This window comes from Rhinolophus sinicus, chromosome 3, assembly GCF_057876585.1.
Source record: "Rhinolophus sinicus isolate RSI-liver-muscle chromosome 3, RSI-T2T, whole genome shotgun sequence".
Classification (NCBI taxonomy): Eukaryota; Metazoa; Chordata; class Mammalia; order Chiroptera; family Rhinolophidae; genus Rhinolophus; species Rhinolophus sinicus.
In genome coordinates, this window is record NC_142503.1 from 131215371 (window position 1) to 131236072 (window position 20702).

Below are 20702 nucleotides of genomic sequence, written 5' to 3' on the forward strand. Positions count from 1 at the left end.
TAATTGTCATGGTTTCCTCCTATCTATATAACTTCAGTTGTTCTTTGCCTTCATTTCTGATCATCAGCAAGAGGTGGTAGCTTTTACTACTACTGTAAGCTTTTATTCACTCAGCAGTGACTTACTAATGGCGCACTACCTACCTGGCAGTGGGCAGTGTGCTGGGAATACAAAGATGAGTGAGACACAGTCTTAAAGAAATGATGGTAGATGAAGAAAGCAGCGATCCCTGTGTGGGTGATGAATACTGGGGTAAAGATACACGCTGAGTGCTCTACGTGCCCTTAAGTGAGGCATCGGAATGTACTGAGACTCAAGAAAGGTGTTCTGGGGGATGTGACACTTGTATCTTGAAGGAGGAGTAGTTACTTGTTTGCTAAGCAAGAGGCAAGAGAGGGGTGAAAGAGACTCCGGGCAGGAGAAGCGTGTGAACTAATTGAGGGAAGAAATAGTGCAGTGTGTCCAGAGAGCTGAAAGCTGTTTGGCTTTGACAGTGAAAGGTGCATGTTGGGGAACAGCAGACCAGAGAAGTAGGGCGAGCCAGATCACACAGGACCTGGAACTTTTACCTGGAAGTAGGGGGTAATCCTTTGAGAACAAAATGATTATGTTTTAGAATGATCAATTTGATATAAAAGATAGATGAGAAGGAAGCTAAAATTGAGCTGGGAGTGCCAATTGGAAGCTTGTTTAATCTGGCAAAGAAGCAATGAGAGCTGAACTAAGGTGATAGTGGTAGAGATTTTTAAATATGTAGAATCCGTAGGGCTTGATAAGTGAATTGTGACAAGGATGAGTAACGAAAAAGAACATCTGGGTGAGGAGTGGTTGTATCATCGCTGCAAGGGGGCATAGGAGGGTGAGTAGGTCTGTAGGGAGGAGTTTGTTTCTCTACTTCCTAGTCTGAATCAAAGACTAGTGAGCTAGAACAAAGGCTTCAGTGCAGCAGAGGTCCCCAGTTATTTAAAATAGCCCTTGAAGAATCATTTTACAATAATAGTCATTCCTCTTTTTTTTAATCTGCCAGGTTTTTTCTCATGTGTTACCTCTTTGTGAACTTGGCTTGTGCCTTGCAAACATTACTTCGAACACCCAACTGGAGACCCCGGTTCCGCTACTACCACTGGTAAGTCTGATTTTTTTCTTCTTTTTTCCCTACATTTGGAGAGAGTCCATCATTGAACTTAGAAAACTAGGAGATTCTGGGTTCTTGATAGAATTTTTTTTTTGGCCAGCTCTTTCAACTTTCAATGCTCACCTGAATTCCCAACCTACCACCATGTTTTTTTTATATATTGCTTTCTAATAACTGATAGCACTTACTTGAGAATAAAGATCAAAACTGTGTGTAATAAATATTTCCATCCTGCTACATTCTTCAGGTTAAAACAAACTTCCCTTTGTATATCTCTTTTCCCTCTTAGCCAAGCACTGGACTTCATTACTTTCTGTCTTTGCTCTCATATTCTCATCAGTTTCATTCTCAAACCTCTTCCTTATGACAGTTTCATTTAGTAGTTAAGAGTGTGAGCTTTGGATTCCGATGACCTAAGTCCAAATGTCAGCGCTGCTGTTTCCTAGCTTTGTAACCTTCCACAAAACACATACCCACGAAAATGTCATCTTACTCATTTGTAAAATAGGACTAATACTATTACCTGTCTCATGGGCTTGTTTTGAGATCATCTGACGTGCTTAGCACAGTGCCTGATACACGGTAAAGCTCTCAACGAAATGTTAACTCAGCTGCTGCTGTCGTGTTTAGGTCTCCCCGGTCTACAGGAGCCATCGTGTGTTTAGCTACCATTCCATCTCTTTCCCATTTCTTTTCTCTCATAACTAAAAGTTCTTTACTATGTCCTGTATGTAACTGTTGTTACATTGCTCTTTCTTAACTTTCTCCTTGACCCTTTTCTGCCTCACTTATCAGCAGTGGGCATTGATATGACTTTATCTGGCAAAAGTTTAGATCTTCAACTGGTCTTAACACCTCCAATCCTCTTTCTAGCTTTAATTTTAGTTAAAAAAACTTTTTTTGTGTTACTGTTTTGCTTTTATTATTTTTCTCTTTCTCTTTACCCTATATATTCATTAGCTCCTAATCCCCAGGTTAATAGCTCTCCTGTTTATTTTTTGAAATGAATCATAGCACTAGGAAGTTCATTTCACAGAAGAACTTGAGTAAATATAGTTGTCTAACTCACTGATGTTGCATTTTTCAAAAGTTCTGTCTGCAGTAGATTGGATTTTTTTTCCCCCCAGAAAATATAACCCCTCACCACAGTTTAAGAAGCACCGCTAGCACAGGCTTCTTTTTTAGCTACTTAGAAAAACATTTGTTTGTTTGTGTTTTTGTTTTTAATTTTCTAGGGCCCTGTCTTTCATGGGAATGAGTATCTGTCTGGCTCTGATGTTCATTTCTTCCTGGTATTATGCCATCGTAGCTATGGTAATAGCTGGTATGATCTACAAGTATATCGAGTACCAAGGGTAAGTCTGTAGATTTAACCTTGATCACTGCTAAAAGAATCAAAACTGCATAGTTTAGTTATAGCCAGCACAAGGAAAATTGCCTTAAGGGTCCAGATAACTTCCTTCATTTGTAACTCAATTCTGTACCCCTGATTCTCTTAATCATTTTACAGTCACAAGCTTTTGATGACAAGGGAAACCTGTTGAGAAAGTATGAATGGACCAATGAAAAAATAACTAAAGGACATATCCAAATAATAATAATGAGTATTAAAGTATAACGCAAATATAAATAGTTTTGCTTACTTCTTTAGTCAAGGGGTTGTCTCTGAAATGAAAAAAAAATTAGTCCTGAATAAGTAACAACTAAGACTTGACTGACAACTTCCAAAAATTAGCAATAATAACACCCTGATCAGAAGATTACATTGAATTTTACTTTCTCCCATTATTTTCAAAATAATCTTTGGATCTGTATTAATTTCCTAATTCAAACTGCTATTTAACATTGTTGCTTTTGAATAGTTACATAGAAGGACAAGTGAGTGACCCTTCCAGCCTTTATTCTGAACTGTTGTAACAGTACGTAGTCTTGATGAACAGTAGTTTTGATCTGCTTATGAGTGAGTTTATGCTAGTAAAGAACGTAAAAATCAGTATGAATTTTAATCTTCTGCCTTGTGCATGTTAGTTTTAGATTCAGAAAAAAATACACTTTATATTTTGCTATTGAACTTGCTATGGTTTAAATCTGTCCCTGCTCTTTTCTCCTTTTCCTCCCAGAGCTGAGAAAGAATGGGGTGATGGTATCCGTGGGCTGTCCCTGAGTGCAGCCCGATTTGCTTTGCTTCGGCTGGAGGAAGGACCTCCACACACCAAAAACTGGAGGTAAAGAAATCAACAGAGCTTTAGTGGTGTTTGGCGCATAGTTAACAGAAACGTGTACTTCATTGATTATAGGATAAGGAAATCATGTGGCTCAAGACATTGGGGTAATCGACTTTTTTTGAACTGTCCCAAATCCTTGAGTCCTTTCTTCTTTTTTCTCCGTCATGTGATTTATGATCTAGATTTCTACCATGTTTATTCTTCTTTGAAGATTGATCAATTTGAAATAATACTGGAAAGATTCAAAATAATTCTATACTTCTTGTCCTATCATTTCCTCTAATCTCTTCCTTCTGTCAAATTACATATTTTATACAGATCTCCTGAGTTAAAGGGTAGAATTGTCATTGTATTCCCCTAATCCAAAGTGTTTTGTCCCTCCCACCCCACCCCCACCCATTTCTCTACAGGCCTCAGTTGCTTGTATTGCTGAAACTAGATGAAGACTTACACGTCAAGCATCCTCGCCTCCTCACCTTTGCTTCGCAGCTTAAAGCAGGAAAGGGTCTCACGATCGTGGGCTCCGTTATTGTGGGGAACTTCCTAGAGAACTATGGGGAAGCTTTAGCTGCTGAGCAGGTAAGAGTCAAGGCTATTGACTTAGTGGAATTTAGCTTAGGGTTTTGTGATGTTTAGTAGTAAGATCTCAGATATCTAAATCCCTTTCTTGAGTGATCTAGGCGATTTCTGTCTGCATGCTGACTTTCGAGTAGTCAAATTCTCCAAAATAATAAGATGAGCCGGAAGATAGTAATGTTTTCTTTCTTCCTGTTAAAAGCATTACTAAGCTATAAGATTTTAAGGCTAAGCAATATTTGCAAACAGACTCCAAACATTGAGTCAGCCCTGAGAGAAGTCAGGTAAACAAATCCATCCTTTGAAATATGGCAGTGGTTCTTCTCAATCTTTTGAAAAGGAATAATGAGTAATTTTTCTTCCTCTTTATTAATCTATGGTATCATGAGCAAGATTTCTTTGCTACTTCTGATTAGCTTGCTTAATATTAAAGTTGTCCCTGAAGAAGAAAGTAGTTTTTTTGTTTGTTTGTTTTATTTTTTAAGGAGGGCGCAGCTCACAGTGGCCCATGCAGGGATTGAACGGCAACCTTGGTGTTATTAGCACCACGCTCTAACCAGCTGTAGCACACCAGCCACCCCAAAGAAAGTAGTTTTTCACTCTAATATTTATTATACATGATAGAATTAATTCCTTGTTTGGAGAAATTTTCAATTACATTTCAAAATTTTCACTGGATCTCATTTTGGAATGTTTTGAAATGCTAAACCTAGAAATGCTGGGGGGGGAAGGAAACGGTCCAAAATGATGGTAAAAATAAATAAAAAGCACAGAGTTGAAAATCAAGAGACCTTCTTATTATCTTTGCTACATAACAGACTTAATCTGCCTTCAGGAAAGTCACGTCCATTTTCCACATCGTTATTCCCTTCACTTTCCACCAAGAGTAGAGTAAGCGAAATAGAATGTCATCCCCAAATTGGCTAGAATAAATAAAAGTAAATCAAATACAAATATTTTCAGTAATCACCACAAAAATTTCCAAAAGGATATGGAAATAGGAGAAACAAAAAAGAAAACATACCTGAGAAAATTCTAAAGTGAACCTGAATCATCAGATTGAATTTCTAGTCTTGTGAATCAGGGCCTGAGTGGGACTGAGGAAGGCAGGTGACCGTGGGCACACTCTCCCTGGCCAGTTAAGAAGGAATGTTGAATCTTCATTTTGTGACGATTCATATTCTCGATTTTTTGTGTGCGTTACCAAGAAAGAAGAGCAGAATAGAGAAAAGGTAGAGGAACTACATGTAGACAACCACCTGTATACAAAATAAGCACTTAGAAAGTGAAAAAGACAAAAGATAATGAAATTTCATTGGGATAACTTTTTGTACTTTCCTATAGGAGATGTGGTCTTATGCAGAATTGGAAAGGGAATAAAATATGGAGGAATAATAGGTTAAAAGGTTCAGGATGAAACAATTCAGTGTTGAAATTCTGTCTTTCAGACCATAAAGCACCTAATGGAGGCAGAGAAGGTGAAAGGATTCTGCCAGCTGGTGGTGGCTGCCAAACTGAAAGAGGGCATTTCCCACCTCATCCAGTCATGTGGCCTTGGGGGCATGAAGCACAACACGGTGGTGATGGGATGGCCTAATGGCTGGCGCCAGAGTGAAGATGCTCGAGCTTGGAAGACTTTTATTGGTACAAAACACTTGTCATACCATCCTGGGGGCCCAAGTAGAGGATATACGTAGTTAAATCCCTGTTATCCTAACCCCATCCGCTAAGGGCATCTAAGTAACTACTAATAGTAATGACCTTATTGTGCTCAACCCCTCAGCTTTACATTATGTTCATGAAGTTTATATCTGTCAAAGTCCTATGTTAGGAATTATCTCTGAAAATGGCCACATTGACATTCTCACAGGAATTGGAAGGATTGTCCCTCAGCCTCAAAATCTCCCAAATTCACATATTCCCTCCCCCCTTAGTAGTATAATAAACAGAACAGATCTAGTAATGCACATCCTGGTATTCAGTCTGATTCCATTAGCGCTTCAGATTTTTCTCAGTGATTTTGCTACTTGATGAGGTATAACCTACTATGGGACTCCTTGCTCAAGGAAATGGAAGGGGATATTATCCCTGCTTTCCTGACATGGTGGGAAGCAAGGCAGTCCTAAGGATTCTTCTCTGCTTTTCCTGATGGCTTTTCTCTTTTCTTCTCCCTAGGCACAGTGCGAGTGACAACTGCTGCCCACCTGGCCCTGCTGGTGGCGAAGAACATCTCCTTCTTCCCCAGTAACGTGGAGCAGTTTTCTGAGGGCCACATTGACGTGTGGTGGATTGTGCACGACGGGGGGATGCTCATGCTGTTACCATTCCTGCTCAAACAGCACAAGGCACGATGGACATCTTGTTAAAAGTCCTTCTTCCTTATCTTCTGTCCTGTTTATTAGATAAATTCTTCTCTTTGATCATATAGTATTAGCACTTACAATCAGAAGAGTTGGGGATTATTCTTGGCTCTCACATGATCCGTGTCAGCCTTATGAGAAATAGTTTTCTTTGTAATTCCTACCTCGAAATGCAATTTTGCAAACTAGTCAAGTTCCATATGAGCCCATATAGCCCCACAGTCTGTATGCATGGCGTCATCAATATGCTCTCCGAACAAAGCCGCCTCTTAATGTAGCACATGCCACCTTTTCTTTTTGCCAGTTTTTTTCTTGTTAAGAAGTTAAGAACTCCTTAAGACAGTATTTCATGTGTTTCCTAGTCAAGCTTTTGCCCTTGCACACTAATGTAGCAAGTAAGAATAAATACATTGATACTATAATAAGGTTGCTTTAGCCAAAAATGCCTTATATTTTAGGAAATAACTCTCTTTTGCCTTCTTGCACCTAATTTTCCGTTTACGTATGGTACTTGGTCAGGTGTGGCGAAAATGCAACATACGGATTTTCACAGTAGCCCAACTAGAGGACAACAGTATTCAGATGAAGAAGGACCTGGCCACCTTCCTGTATCACCTGCGCATTGAGGCAGAGGTGGAAGTGGTGGAGATGGTAAGAAAGCTGACTTTGAGAACAAAGACACCACTCTTCCCCTATCCTGTCTTCCTAGAACCTTTTCTGGTTTGGGAAATTCTTCAGCTGCAAATATGGATTAATCCCTTAGTTCCAACAAAACCGTAATATATTGATCTAAATAGAATGTGTATGTGGTATGTACCATGTTACCCCAAAAATAAGACCTAGCTGGACATAAGCTCTAATGCGTCTTTTGGGGCAAAAATTAATATAAGACTGGGTCTGGGTCTTACATTAATTTTTGCTCCAAAAAACACATTAGAGCTAATTGTCTGGGTAGGTCTTATTTTCAGGGAAACCCGGTATTTGGTGTTTTTTTAAATTTTTGCTTTATTGTTTATTTGTTTGTTTGTTATACAGCCCTATGTTTCTGCCAGATTCTTGTCGTTTAATATAATTTTAGTAAGTTTTAATTCTACATTCATGCTAACATCAGATAGCTTTCTTTTTTCGTAAACTGGCAGTATTAAAAAGAAAGACTGGAGGTTTCATTTTGTGTTTTAAGGAAACACATATGTAATGGTTAGATTTGATCCACAATCCATAGTATTGTGTTTATGTAGCTCAACTACTGAACAAAATAGGAGTGAAACATAAGCTGATATTGTGATACCTTCTCTGGTTTAATTTAGTGCGTAGAAATGAAAATGTATGGTTCATCCTTCTTTCTCCTTTGTGTTTATTGCCCACTCGGTGTGATTTATGTGGCAGCATGACAGTGACATATCAGCTTATACTTATGAACGTACTCTGATGATGGAGCAAAGGTCCCAGATGCTCCGGCACATGCGACTGTCCAAAACAGAGCGGGACAGAGAGGTGAGACCTTGCTGCATTAATCTAATCCTGCCCTATGAAGTCTGTCACTGAAAGGGATGATACTGTATTGTTCTCGTAATATGACAGAGTCTTTCCTTCTCACTTTATCAGTTATTCCATTATAATCACATTATTGTTTCAAAATAATTGAAAGATGAAGCATAAGAGAAAATTCGGTAGAGTCACAGCTACGTTGGGCCTTCCTCAGGCACAGCTGGTGAAAGACCGGAACTCAATGCTAAGATTGACCAGCATTGGCTCTGATGAGGATGAAGAGACAGAAACCTATCAGGAGAAGGTGCACATGACTTGGACGAAAGACAAGTATATGGCATCCCGGGGGCAAAAAGCCAAGTCAATGGAAGGATTCCAGGACCTGCTTAATATGCGTCCGTAAGTTTTCCAACTCACAAGCTCATCACATAACATAGTATCCTATTCAGTGCCACAGATGTGACTTTGCCTGGATTCATAGGATGGAATCCTGTGAATCCTGTTCTTCATTCCTGTCCAAGTCCAGCCGTCTCTCTGGTTTGCCTATGCACATCAGCTTAGTGCAATTAACAGTGCATACTAGCTAATCATCCTTCTTCTCTGTACTGTGTTCCTAGTGTAAAACAAGCATAGAATGGGAAAACTCAAGCTACTAATATTATACGGAAATCATTTTGTTTGTTACATTATGTATACTCAAAGCAAAAGAGCTCAGTATCTCAATTTTTTAAGGTCAACTCTATGCCTGGTTTTCTCTGTGCCTTAACCACCTGTTTCTCCCGCTTCCTTCCCGCTCCCTCCCAGGGATCAGTCCAATGTGAGGCGAATGCATACAGCAGTGAAACTCAATGAGGTTATAGTCAACAAGTCCCATGAAGCAAAACTGGTTTTGTTGAATATGCCAGGGCCACCCCGAAACCCTGAGGGTGATGAAAACTGTATCCTTTCCTAGAGTGGCGCTACTAGTAGGGGGAATTCTTAGTTCGTGTCTTAGATGAGACCATGAGGTAACTATATAAATCATTGTCTACGCCCACATTTCCTTCTTGAGCAGGGAAGACTTTTAAAAGTCTTAGGCAAGGATTCTTACAAAACAGTGAGATTAATGTCCTTTTGGGGAGCTGGGGGTATAATTTGTTCTCTCTGAACACTAAAGAGACTTTTTATGTATGGTGTTTCCCTGAAAATAAGACCTAGCCGGAGCAAAATGCATCTTTTGGAGCAAAAATTAATATAAGACCTGTCTTATTTTAACTATAAGACTGGGTATAATACATAATACCTGGTTGTATTTTACTATAAGACTGGATATAATATAAGACTAAGTCTCATATTAGTTTTTGCTCCAAGAGACGCATTAGAGCTGATAGTCTGGCTAGGTCTTATTTTGGGGGAAACAGTGTAGTACGTTTGCAACATAACTTCTAATAGTATTTTAGAACCCTTTCTGACAGCCCTAGAAATGGAATACCTACATCTTTTCTCCTTTTCAGGCTCTACCCACTTGCAAAAGCCTCTTTCTTTTGGATGGAGTTAGGGGAGAAGCAGTTGAAGCGGAATCTCCTCTGAGAGAAAAACAAAAGAGATATAAAGGGTCTTTCTCATACTGATTACAGGATTGCTTTTATGGTTCCCCTTCAGCACTGCAGTGGCATAGACTGGCCCATTTCCACCAGTCCAATTAAGGAAAAGAGGTTAAAAGAAAAAAGGTGGTAGAAAAATATGACTTGAGCAGCTTCGCTTAGAAATTACTTGGGTTCTCTCTAGGAATCTTACAAGCTACCCTGTTGTGGCCTTTTCTTCTTTTTTGGCTTATTTTGCTACATAATAACACATTACTTGTGGGTTTTCCCCCATTTAAAAAAAAAATTAAGGAAAAAATCTAACAAATGGGAAGTCTTTTATTATATATGCAAAGGGACTAGATCCCTGGATTACTTCACAAGGTTAAATTGAATCCAAAGTTCAATCTTCTAATTCTGCATGTATAATTAAAACAAGCATGTTGATTTTGCAGCTTTGTAATCAGATAAAGTGATTAACATACCAGGTAATTAAGTGTGCTCTTCTCCCTGTTTGTCTCCTTGACAAATTCTGAAGACATGGAGTTCCTAGAAGTGCTCACCGAGGGGCTGGAGCGCGTCCTCCTCGTCCGCGGTGGGGGCAGTGAAGTGATCACCATTTATTCATAATCTACTCCTTAATGACTCTGCTTGGCTTCATCTTTTCGAAAAGGCTTCCATCCTCATGGAAGTGCCGGCTCTTTACTACCACTCCCATCAACTAGAGGCCTGTGTTCTGTGCATAGCACACTGAACTCTTGACGAGCTGAGCCTCAAGTACTTGTGTGAAAAAGTACAAATAGATCTGCACTTTGCTCCTATATGATCTGCTATCCTTACAGAAGAAGCAAATATTCCCTCAGCATCAGACCAATGGTCAAGTCCTAAAGCCATGTCTATACCAGCTGAAGGCAATTAACAAGGGAAACCAGTCAAATGAATAGGCAGAAAGGATTAGAAATTCAACTGAAGACAAAAAGCAAGTATATATCCAGCATTAAAGATGAGTCTTAGAAGTCATGGTTCATTGATGACACCATGAAGTAAGTCAGAGAAACAGCCTCATCATACTAAGGAATTCATGGCCAGTATATGGGGATCTGACATTCTGGTGAAGATAACCTATAGCAAGCCAAGAAGAAAACCTTTCTAAGCTGTTTTCTTGAGTGTATTTACTGTTCTCCAGGACTCTAACTTTATATTAGGGTACTAATATGCAAAAACTGAAACATGGCTGCAGTCTCTACTTCTTCCTCCAAAACAAGCTTTTCCCCAAAATACCAGGTTTAAGTACACATACTGCGTTGGTGTATATTTCAGTTGTTTCTCAAAACCCACTCTGTGGTTAAGACTGTAATACAGGGAGTGTTACCATGGAAATTGTTTTTAAAAGTGGAGTAAAAGGTATTTTTTCCAGGTTCTTTTCAAATAACCAAACCAAGGAAACTCCAAAAGGTGGCTCTTGAGATTTACTGATAGTCTGGTTACCGACGTGACATGGGCAGATATACAAGCTGTTACCTACTAGAAATGATGATGCCATAGACGAGTAGGCTCACATTTCCTTCTCCCTTTTATGCCCTCTGGGGTAGTAGGCACGGGTCAACAACCAGAGGAACAGCAGGAAGACTAGCTAAAATCCTTTCCTAAAGGGTTTCTACTATCTTTCAGAGGGATCCACAATGAAATTGGAAGTTCGAGAGCCATATTCCTTCCGTAGTGCCAAAGGTATTGAGCTGCTGGTACTCTGCTTACCTACTTCACCGAGTGGCATACAATTGGCACTGGCCTGATTCAAGAAACTTTTTTCACTAAGAACCCTGTAGACTCATTTCTAAAGCCATAGTGAAGATCTGAGGCACTTACCTAAATGCCCAGACTTGAGAACTTTCAATTTTACTCTTCATTCTGACTGCAGAAAGTTGGCTTTAAACCGAGATTACCCAAGCCAAGTCTTCTGCTATTGCAATTTTGTTTTAGTTCTAAATGTGTCAAGGAAATACTTGTGCAAGCTTAACTTTTTATTTGCTGATTCACTGATCACATAACACCTGGCTTTCAAGCATAGGGAAATTACCCAGTGTGACTGAATGGTAATTTCAGATATGGGAAATCTCCCTTTCTTTCACAGGATACGTTATTTAGAGAAACTATCTTGCCTGTAGTCATGTCTGCTTTTGAGTCTTACTATATTAATGATAAATAGTGCCCCTCTTTTGATTACCCAACAGGTTATGGAGCAAGCTGACCTAGGTGCCAGGAGACCATTCATTTGACCCTTACAGAGGAGAAAACCCTTCAATGTGGCTTAAGAAACTGAGTCATTTCAATTTGTTCCCTTTGCTTTTTCCACCTCCAGGCCCAGTCAGGGTAACAAAGCAGACAGAATGTTTTTCATTCTGCTCCTTCCTGCAGAGGGTAGAAGTATTGTTTGAACTTGCATTGTAACACTCCATTGCTTAGTTGAGTCCAGCGGTAGTGGGACAGGTCCCCCAGGACCCAAGATATTAAACATCCATGCTCTCAAGGTTGGCCTGCCCAGGATTTCCTCCGCATATACACTCTGGCCAAAGTCATATATATATTTTTCCATATAGAAAAAATATGGGCAGAAATTAAAGTTAATTTTAAAAGAGCTTTTTGTGACTGGAGCTCCTTAAGAATCTCTTAAAGGGATAAAGGAATTGGTGGCTGGATACTATATAGCCACTACTATAGCCTCTAAAACAGAAAATCACTGTTATGTGGGAAAATGGTTATTAGGCCAGATTTAAACTCTCTGTCTAGAGCATTTCATGTCTATATGCTGCTTATGTTGTTTGTCTGCAGTGTCTTGTCTCTTTTAATCACTGCAAATAAAGCAATACCGACAACTTGGTCTAAGAATGCACCTTAGGGGAAGGGATTTTGTTTCAAGAAGGAAGAGGAAGAAAAGATCTCCTCCTGTCTTTTGAGTAAGATCTAGCTTTTAAGTCTGAGCTATGACTTTACCAGGGCAGGTTATAACATACATTCTCCACTTGCTGGCCCTCTGCCTTCTATAGCTGTCTTAAAAGCTGAAGTTTGAAGTGCGATATCTGCTTGACAGGTACTAGGTTCCTCTTGGCAGGGGGAAGATCACTACTTTACATCTTCCATTGCCTCAGATTCCTGTGGCCCCAACGATTCCTCCAGTCCTCATTCCCCCTAAACATGTTAAAAGTCCATTATTGTGGATATTAAAGTAGTATTGTGGATATTACACTGTAAGCATATTTATGTGCTCTTTTTTTGTCTGCTTTATTTTTCTTTTCATCATGTATAATCAGAATCCAGCATTAGTTTCTCACATCTTCCACAAGTGTCTCCAACAGAATCTTTATGTCCCAGCTTGTGTTAAATAAAAGTGAAATACTAAGGAAAGTAGATTTAAGGGAAACTTGTACAACTTTTTTTAAGCATTATTCTCAGCCATTTAATTTATTGAAAGGAGATGCTGCTGTGGTTCTTGATTTAGCAGCAACCATTCTTTTGTTTACATAGTTATGGTTTTATTTGTTGTTTTGCTCTATACTGGAAACATAAATAAAGTTTTCTACATTATTTTCATTCAAGGGTTATGGTATAGTTTCTTTGTTTGTAGTGATATGCACATTGTCTTTCTAGGAGGTGTCTCCTCACCATGGAGAAAAGAGCGCTTCTGGTTCTTCTCAGCATGAGTGATAATATTAGGGGTAAATATTACTGAGGAGCCACTGGGCATAAAAGACATTGTAAATGAAATCCAAATACTTAGGCACCAGGGGCTTCTTTCTCAGGTTCACAAAAGCAGTCCTCCACCACTGAACTCCATTCTCTGAAACAAAGAGTAAACAGGTAAGTGGGAATGAGTAGTGAAATAATTTCCTGAATCAAGTACTATTTTGTTTTATCCTTAAAAAAATAACTGCCTAGTGGATCTTATTTCTTAAGAAATGAGCTCTGATACCAACTCTAATCCCCCACCATCAAATGGGTCAGCTCTTTATTTACTGTACATTACAACTGGCCCCAAATCTAACTGTTCTTTTGCCTTACCTCAGGGGGCTCAATGAAGGCTAACCAGTCTGATGCGTGTGTAGGCAATAGTCCCATGGACTGGCACTTATAAACAGCCAATGCCAAACCCATGAGGTTCCCAATGAGATACACCAAACCCTGAAGAAACTTCTGGCTTGAACTTTCTAGCATCTTGAAAGCTGTTGGGGGTAACAGAAAGCGTCAAAAACAAAACAACTTTTTTTGTTTCAACATGAATCAGGCCATATATTAAAATAGCATCAATAATAGAGACAGACCCCATAGTAAGATCACAAATAGGAAGATCATTAAAAGTGAACAAAAAACCATGATAAACAACTGTTTTCCCCACCATGTCAACACCACTACCATCACCCTACACAACCTCCCCCTATTACTAGCCAAGAGCCATGCCAAAGATTTCCAATATGGGTTTCGCCTAAGAATTTGCCTTTAATTCTTAAACTTTGGGAAGGGTTATTATTTCAGGAATACTTACTGGCTGAAATGGCCATAAGTGCCTGAATGGGTCGCCAAGCCATCATACACACCATCATAGTAGGGAAGATGGAGATAGTATTGCCTGCCATGTACATGATGAAGAGGTTCATCGGAATCTGTTTGAGGGGACCCAAGGCGATGTCCCAGCAGCGCTAAAACAAAGACAATTTTAACCTCCAATCATTACCCTCAGTCTCACATTTATTGTATCACTAATATTAAAGTCAAATGAACACAATTATCAATTCTGTGCTTCTGACTGAGCTGACGCCTCCATTCCACCACCTCTCACCTCCAGGTTGCCACAGGAAGCTTGCTCTCCCACTAAAGATAAGGCATCCTCACCATGTATTTTGTTTTGCCCTATAGGTTTTCCTGATGTCATTTACCCCCATAATTTTAGCAACAGATAGATTTTCTCTGCTTTTTCCTTGTATTTCTGCATCTATCATTGTCCTATCTACAACTGAAGAAATAGATAAATCCACGTAGTGGGAGATTAGCACATCTCAATAACTAATAGAACAAACAAAACAAGATATAGAAGATTTGAATGACATTAACAAACTTAACCCAACTGACATACGTAGACACTTCACCCAACAGTTGCAGAATTCACATTCTTTTCAAACACACATGGGGCATTTACAAAAACTGACCACTTGCTGAGACTGAGCCATGAAGGAAATGTCAATAACTCTCAAATAACTCAAATTATACAAAACATATTCTTTGATTACCACACAATTAAGCTAGAAATCAATAACAAAAAGATAACTAGAAAATCCCTATAAATTGGTATTAACAAATGTACTCTAAGTAATCCATGAATCAAAGACATTATAATGGAAAATACAAATATTGTTACCTGATAAAAACATATAACACTTGTGGGACACAGCTAGAGCTTTGAAAAATTTATAACTTTAAATACATATTAGAAGACTGAAAATAAAGTAACCATCTACCGTGCTTCCCCGAAAATAAGACATAGCCAGACCATCAGCTCTAATGCGTCTTTTGGAGCAAAAATTAATTTAAGACCCGGTCTTATTTTAATATAATACAAGACTGGGTATAATGTAATGTAATATAATAAACACTGGGTCATACTAATTTTTGCTCTGAAAGATGCATTAGAGCTGATGATCCGACTAGGTCTTATTTTCAGGGAAACATAGTATTTCAAGAAGTTAGAAAGAGAACCCCAAGGAAAGGAAAAGGAAGGAAATAAAAAGAGCAGAAATTAATGAAATTGTCTTTAAATCAACAAAGCCAAAGGTGTTTTTTTCAAAAGATTAATAAAACCATTACTGGTGAGCATGACAAGGAAAAAAGGACGGAAGATAAATATTCAACATCAGGAATGAAAAAAGGGGTATCTCTATAGGTCATAAAGATACTAACGTGATCATATTACGAATTTTAGGAAATTGATAAATTCCTAGCAAAAATACACCTTACCTAAATGGCAGAAGAAATTGGAAATATAAATAGTCCTATAACTGTTTAAGAAACTGAATATATAATTAGGCCCAGGTGGTTTTCCTTGACAAATTCTAAATATTTAAGGAAAAAATAAAGTGAATCTTATACAAACTCAGAGAATGAAAATGAACATTCTACAACGCATTATATGGGGCCTCATAAATACCAAAACCTGACTGGGGCATTACAAGACAAGTTTACAGACCAGTATCAGTCATGACCCTAATGCAAAAATCCTAAACAAAATATTAACAAAGCTAATCTAGCTATATAAAAATAATAATATACCACTATCCATTTGGGTTTACTCACATCAAAAAACAAATGGCCATACTTAAATAGTTCCCTAATGTGTCTTACATATATCATTTATTTGGAAGTTTAAATATCAAATTGTCATAACAGAATGGTTCTAAAAGAAGTATATTTTATGATAATCTACTTTTAAAATTGGGCCTTTTTAATCATTTTACTATCTTGTATTATGTTACAATTTGATGCCAAGATGAAAAATGATACTTATCAAGAAAAGAATTGAAATCAGCTCTCATTTTCATGTGACAATCGCCTGAATTTCATAAAACAGATCATTTGCTATTGAACAATATTAAGGCTGAGAGGAAAGAAAGTGCAGGCACTGTTCTAGGCACCTGAGAGAGAAAATCCTGCTCTCATGGAGCTCTGAAGAATGAACAGACAAAATAAGTAAACTATATCATATATATGAATGACATGGAGAAATATAAAATAGGAAAATAGAATAGTGAGTGCTATGAGGGTAGGCTTCACTAAGAAGGTAACATTTGAGAAACCTAAGGAGATGAGGGAACAAGTCATAAAGGTAGGTAGGGGAAGCGTATTCCAGGAAGAGGGAAGAACAAGTACAAAAAGCCTGAGGTGAGAGCTTGCCTGGCATATTGAAGGAGCAGCAAGGAGACCACAGTCTGACTAGACTGGAGTGAACAAAGGGGAAAGTGGTAGGAGATGAAAAAGACGTTACAAGAGGCTCGATCAATGTAGAGTTACGTAGAACATTGTAAAGACTTTGGCTTTTACACTAAGTGAAATGAGCGACAAAGGTTTTGAGTAGGAATGATTAAAAGGATCATTCTGGCTGCTGTGCAAGGTGGTAGTGAGACCAGTTAGAAGTCTACCGCAGAGAGAGACACTAGGAATCTTTTGGGGATGAAGAAAATGTTCTTCAAATTGGTTGGGGTTTCATGGTGGTATACCACAATCAAAGCTCATCAGATTGTACTCTTTAAGTCACTGGTTCTCAACTGAGGGCAATTTGCCTTCCCGGAGACATTTGGTAATATTGGAGACATTTTTGGTTACAACTGGGGAAGGGTACTTTTGGCATCTAATGGGTAGAGGCCAGGGTTGCTGCTAAACATCCTACGATGGGCACTACAGCCCCCACAACAAAGAATCACTCAGCCCAAAATATCAATAGTACTGAGGTTGAGAAACCATAATTTAAATGAATGCAGTTTATTGTACATAAACTATACTTCAAAAGGATTTCTTTTTCAGTCTATTGCAGAAATCTGGGTGAAGGATGGTAGTGGATTAGATCAGGATGATAGGTGAAGGTAAGAAGTAGTAAGATTCTGAATCTATTTTGAAGGTAAAGCAAACAGAATATCCTGATAGATTGGTTGTGTGGTATAAGGGAATTAGAGTAGAAAAGGATGACCTCAACTGAAAGGTTTTGCCACCGACTGATCATTTTCGAACTACTTTCTACTGTGTATGTTCTGAAAGTCTTTTTCCAATTATTCAGTATTTTTGGAGCTGATACATAAACTACTGTAACACTAATCTCAAGCATTTTAGCTACCAAATATTTGGGATAAGGGCCATCTGCAGTAAGGTATGCATATGCTGCCTGGGAGAGGAGAGGGTGCGTAGGTCAGAACTAGCCCAAAGACGACCTTGACATCTATACCTCTGTACCTTCTCCACCAGGATCCGGTCTGTCTCTTGTACGCTGGTATCAGGCACTTGCTTGTCCAAGTACCCAACTGGGTACAGCGAGTCTCCCTGGCCACCGCCCCGGTCACTTCGGCCCCTAAAGAACCAAACCAAGAAACTAAGGCTGCAGACTCCCACATTTCATAACCCACATTTCCTGTTCTTCTAATCATAGGAGTAAAGATCCTCAGATGCACCTACCCAGATTAGATCAAGCCCTCCTGTGGGTTCGTCAGACCCCTACCTAATGGGAGGACTGCAATAAGCATCCTTTGGACATAGAAATCTCCACGGCAGAGAAGCCGCTAGCTCCCCAGGAGTCGTCTTCGTACTACCCATCCTTTTCAGGTTCCATCGGGGGCAGTTCTGTGGGGAAGTCTCTATGAGCTACGCCCAGGGTCCTCACCTGCTGCCTCCTCCAGGCCCGCTCAGCTCAATGGCCCACTTGAAGCGCCGGCCTCGGTTGGCCACCAGGCTCCCCTGGGCCGTCATGGCAAAGGCTGCCTACCAAAGCAGTGAAGTTCCTCACTCTAAGGCGTAGCCGAGCCTCAGGCCCCCAGGTGTCCGCGACTTCCGGTCTCACTCTGTCAGTCCACTTCCGGCGCGTGTGTGTAGACGTCACTTCCGCTCCGGAAATCGGGTGGCCGAGGGAAGACAGTTCTTGGAGCTACAGAGGCTGGGAGGTGAGAAAAGCAGACAGAACTTACGTCTTACAAAAGCGATCTCGCGCGCTCCCTTCTTTCTGAAGAGAGTTCTCTGACCTCCGAGGTGCGCTTTGTGGGGGAGAAGGAAAGGCCAGGCTGACTGCGTTAGGAGTTGAAGCCTAGAAAACCCTTTTGGACTCCTTCGCTCTCCCGGGAACACAAGATTCCAGTCTCGGTTTAAATCCTGGTTTCACCACGGATTGTGTGACCTTGAGAGAGTTATTTAGTAGCTTCCGAGTATTGACTGTCCACTGTATTCCAGGAGCTTTCTGTTTATTATTTCATTTAATTCTCACAGTAACTTGACGAGGTAGATCTATCCCGGTTCTGCACAAAAGCTAGAAGGCACTGTGGGCGTGGAAAGGCTCGTGGGCTCAAGGTTCGGTTGGCCTTTTGAATCCTGGCTTCATTTCTTGTGTGACCTTTGTTAAATTCTGTTTCAAACCTCTTCATATGTAAATGTTGGATAATCTTTCAAAGCTTGTTGTGAGGTTAAAAGTAGTGCTCGCCACAGAAGCATGATGTGGTTTTTTTAAATGTCATTAAATAATCTACATTATTCATAGTGATTGGATTTTGTATTCAGTTGTACAGCTAATCATAATTTAACCTATTATTGGATAGTTCAGTTGTTTCCTGTTTTATTTTCCCCTCTTATATCTAGCGTTGCTGCGAACATCTTTGCAGGTCTTATTTCCTTAAGTTAAATTCCTAGAAGTGCGATTGCTGGATCAAAGAGTATGCATATTTTTAAGGAATTTTCACTTAAAACACCGCTAGAAAAATTGTACCAATCTACATTCCACCAGCTACTATAAAATTATTTTTAAAAATTTAATTGTCAGTTTGAATATGGTACCGAATTATTTTAAAATTTGTATTTCTTTGACTCCACGTTATTTTGATGTGGGGTGAGGGAACAGGTTGGAGTGCTGTGACACTGGTTGGGAGGTAAGGTTGGAAAAGAGCCTCCTTAGTCAGCTAAAGATTTTAGACCCTTGAAGGTGATGGTGATCTGGAGACACTGAGGATTACCATCCCCACTTTGTTTTCTGATTTTAGAAATACGTGTTCATACAGGAGTGTGTGAATAAGGCAGGAGTGAAAAAGGCTTTTCCCCTTCCAATCCATTCTACAATGTATACCTATCTAATCATAGGAAGACTCAGCTTCTACATTGCTTTCCTGCTTCTTTCTACTTTCCTGCCTTCATCACATAATCTGATGAACCATCAGGTTTCATCTCAGGCTTCACAAGGGTCTTGGCCCTATTGGGGATTCCTCTGTCCTAATTTCTGCATAATTACACCTACTGAATTGCATTATTTGTTGACATCCTCTGAGAACTTCTCTCTACCACCCTCACCCTACCCTAAATTCCTTGAGGGTAGAAACTATATGTTAATTGTCTTTGATTCCACAGCCTATTATTGCCTTGCACATATAAAGTACTAAACAAATGTTTAGTGAATGTGAGTAAATTAATTGAAAGCACATACATAAAAGTGTTGCATCTACTATAATTACATTTACGTAAAAAACACCTAAAAATTAGAAGGGAAAGAATACGTTAAAAACGTTTATGTTGTGTTCTGGTAGTGATTTTCATGCAATTTCTCGCCTGATTTTCAAGTCATTCTTGTTATGCTTCTTTCATACATTTTAAAGGAACACTAAAATATGTTAGTCCTTTGAATCGTATATTCTTCCCCTTTTAAAGTACTCCCCTATTTCTTTAAAGCATTTTTAACTATAACCTGAATCAAAGTTGCTCTGGCTTCAATAGAGTATTCCAGATCTTTTATTCATTTATCCTAGGAATCCTCATAGTGTTATTTGCTAAAACACGTTCCAAAGAGCAGGAAGATTTGGGGACTGAGCTGAGGACGGGGTTCCAAGGTCAAATAAGTTCGAGAAATACTACACATTATATTCTGCACATATACCCCAGAGATTCTCAGTGCTATTAGTATAACATATTAAAACTATGAGAAATGATTGAGTAAAGAATTTCCTTTTGTTTCCCAATTTACCTGATTTAGAACCCCTCCCCCCCTTTTTTTCTTATCACTTCTGTTAAGGTCCAATGGAATCAGTGTTCCATAGAACACAATAGGGGCAGCTTGTGGTATGCATGCTAGAATTCAGGAGAAAGATGAAAGCATTCCATAAAACTGCTTGTTTTTAAGATTATTAGAATATCATTAGAAGTAATCCTTTATGGAAATGGAGTTGTAAGTTAGAATTCAACTTCCGAGGATTCAAGTTTTTGCACAAATTGTGTTTTGCAAGAAAAATAAAGGGAAGCCTAGATTCTCTAATCCTGACTCCAAATGAACCACTTGAGTCACTTTGAATTAGAAACTTTCTTGGCCTTACTGTCTTTGTCTATAATATAAGAGACATACTAGATGACTTCTAAGGGAACTTCTAGGTCTAAAATGTATTTTTTAAAAGAACACATTTTGCATATTATTCTTTCATAACAAAAAAGACTCAAATGATAAACACATAAAGGAGTAATGGAATTTTAGATTATTTAAGTTGTTCCTTCCATTCTTTTCCTAGTTCTCTGAGTTGTGTAGGAATCACTGGATTTAAAAATATATACATTTTTAAAAATGTAACTATGTATAGTGATGGGTGTT

General features: G+C 39.0%; 3 protein-coding genes across 6 annotated transcripts in view; 2 read left to right on the forward strand and 1 right to left on the reverse strand.

Annotated features, from left to right (window-relative positions):
- SLC12A6 (solute carrier family 12 member 6) overlaps nucleotides 1–12934 on the forward strand; it is an 84279-nt gene extending 71345 nt beyond the window's left edge. For all 3 annotated transcript variants that reach the window (XM_019752867.3, XM_019752868.3, XM_019752869.3), the window contains 11 exons: nucleotides 1028–1126; nucleotides 2371–2490; nucleotides 3256–3360; nucleotides 3771–3939; nucleotides 5385–5580; nucleotides 6112–6281; nucleotides 6816–6947; nucleotides 7683–7790; nucleotides 7999–8183; nucleotides 8589–8722; nucleotides 9885–12934. In XM_019752867.3, the coding sequence (XP_019608426.1) occupies nucleotides 1028–1126; nucleotides 2371–2490; nucleotides 3256–3360; nucleotides 3771–3939; nucleotides 5385–5580; nucleotides 6112–6281; nucleotides 6816–6947; nucleotides 7683–7790; nucleotides 7999–8183; nucleotides 8589–8722; nucleotides 9885–9976 (1510 nt within the window). In that variant the 3' untranslated portion in view covers nucleotides 9977–12934. The remainder of the gene's footprint in view (nucleotides 1–1027; nucleotides 1127–2370; nucleotides 2491–3255; nucleotides 3361–3770; nucleotides 3940–5384; nucleotides 5581–6111; nucleotides 6282–6815; nucleotides 6948–7682; nucleotides 7791–7998; nucleotides 8184–8588; nucleotides 8723–9884) is intronic.
- EMC4 (ER membrane protein complex subunit 4) lies at nucleotides 12601–17951 on the reverse strand. 2 transcript variants are annotated; one of them, XM_019752870.3, is made up of 5 exons: nucleotides 17757–17951; nucleotides 17333–17447; nucleotides 13884–14037; nucleotides 13403–13563; nucleotides 12601–13181 (listed from the first exon to the last, which is right to left on the reverse strand). In XM_019752870.3, exons 1-5 carry the CDS (start codon nucleotides 17840–17842, stop codon nucleotides 13146–13148), a joined length of 552 nt encoding a protein of 183 aa, XP_019608429.1. In that variant the 5' UTR covers nucleotides 17843–17951; the 3' UTR covers nucleotides 12601–13145. The 2 variants fall into 2 exon arrangements, with proteins under 2 accessions (XP_019608429.1, XP_074184040.1); XM_074327939.1 differs by lacking the exon at nucleotides 17757–17951 and having other exon boundaries at nucleotides 17325–17447.
- Nucleotides 17952–17964: 13 nt separating this feature from the next.
- KATNBL1 (katanin regulatory subunit B1 like 1) overlaps nucleotides 17965–20702 on the forward strand; it is a 79134-nt gene continuing 76396 nt past the window's right edge. Inside the window, exon 1 of the mRNA XM_019752883.3 lies at nucleotides 17965–18033. The gene's annotated coding sequence lies outside the window, so the exon portion shown is untranslated. The remainder of the gene's footprint in view (nucleotides 18034–20702) is intronic.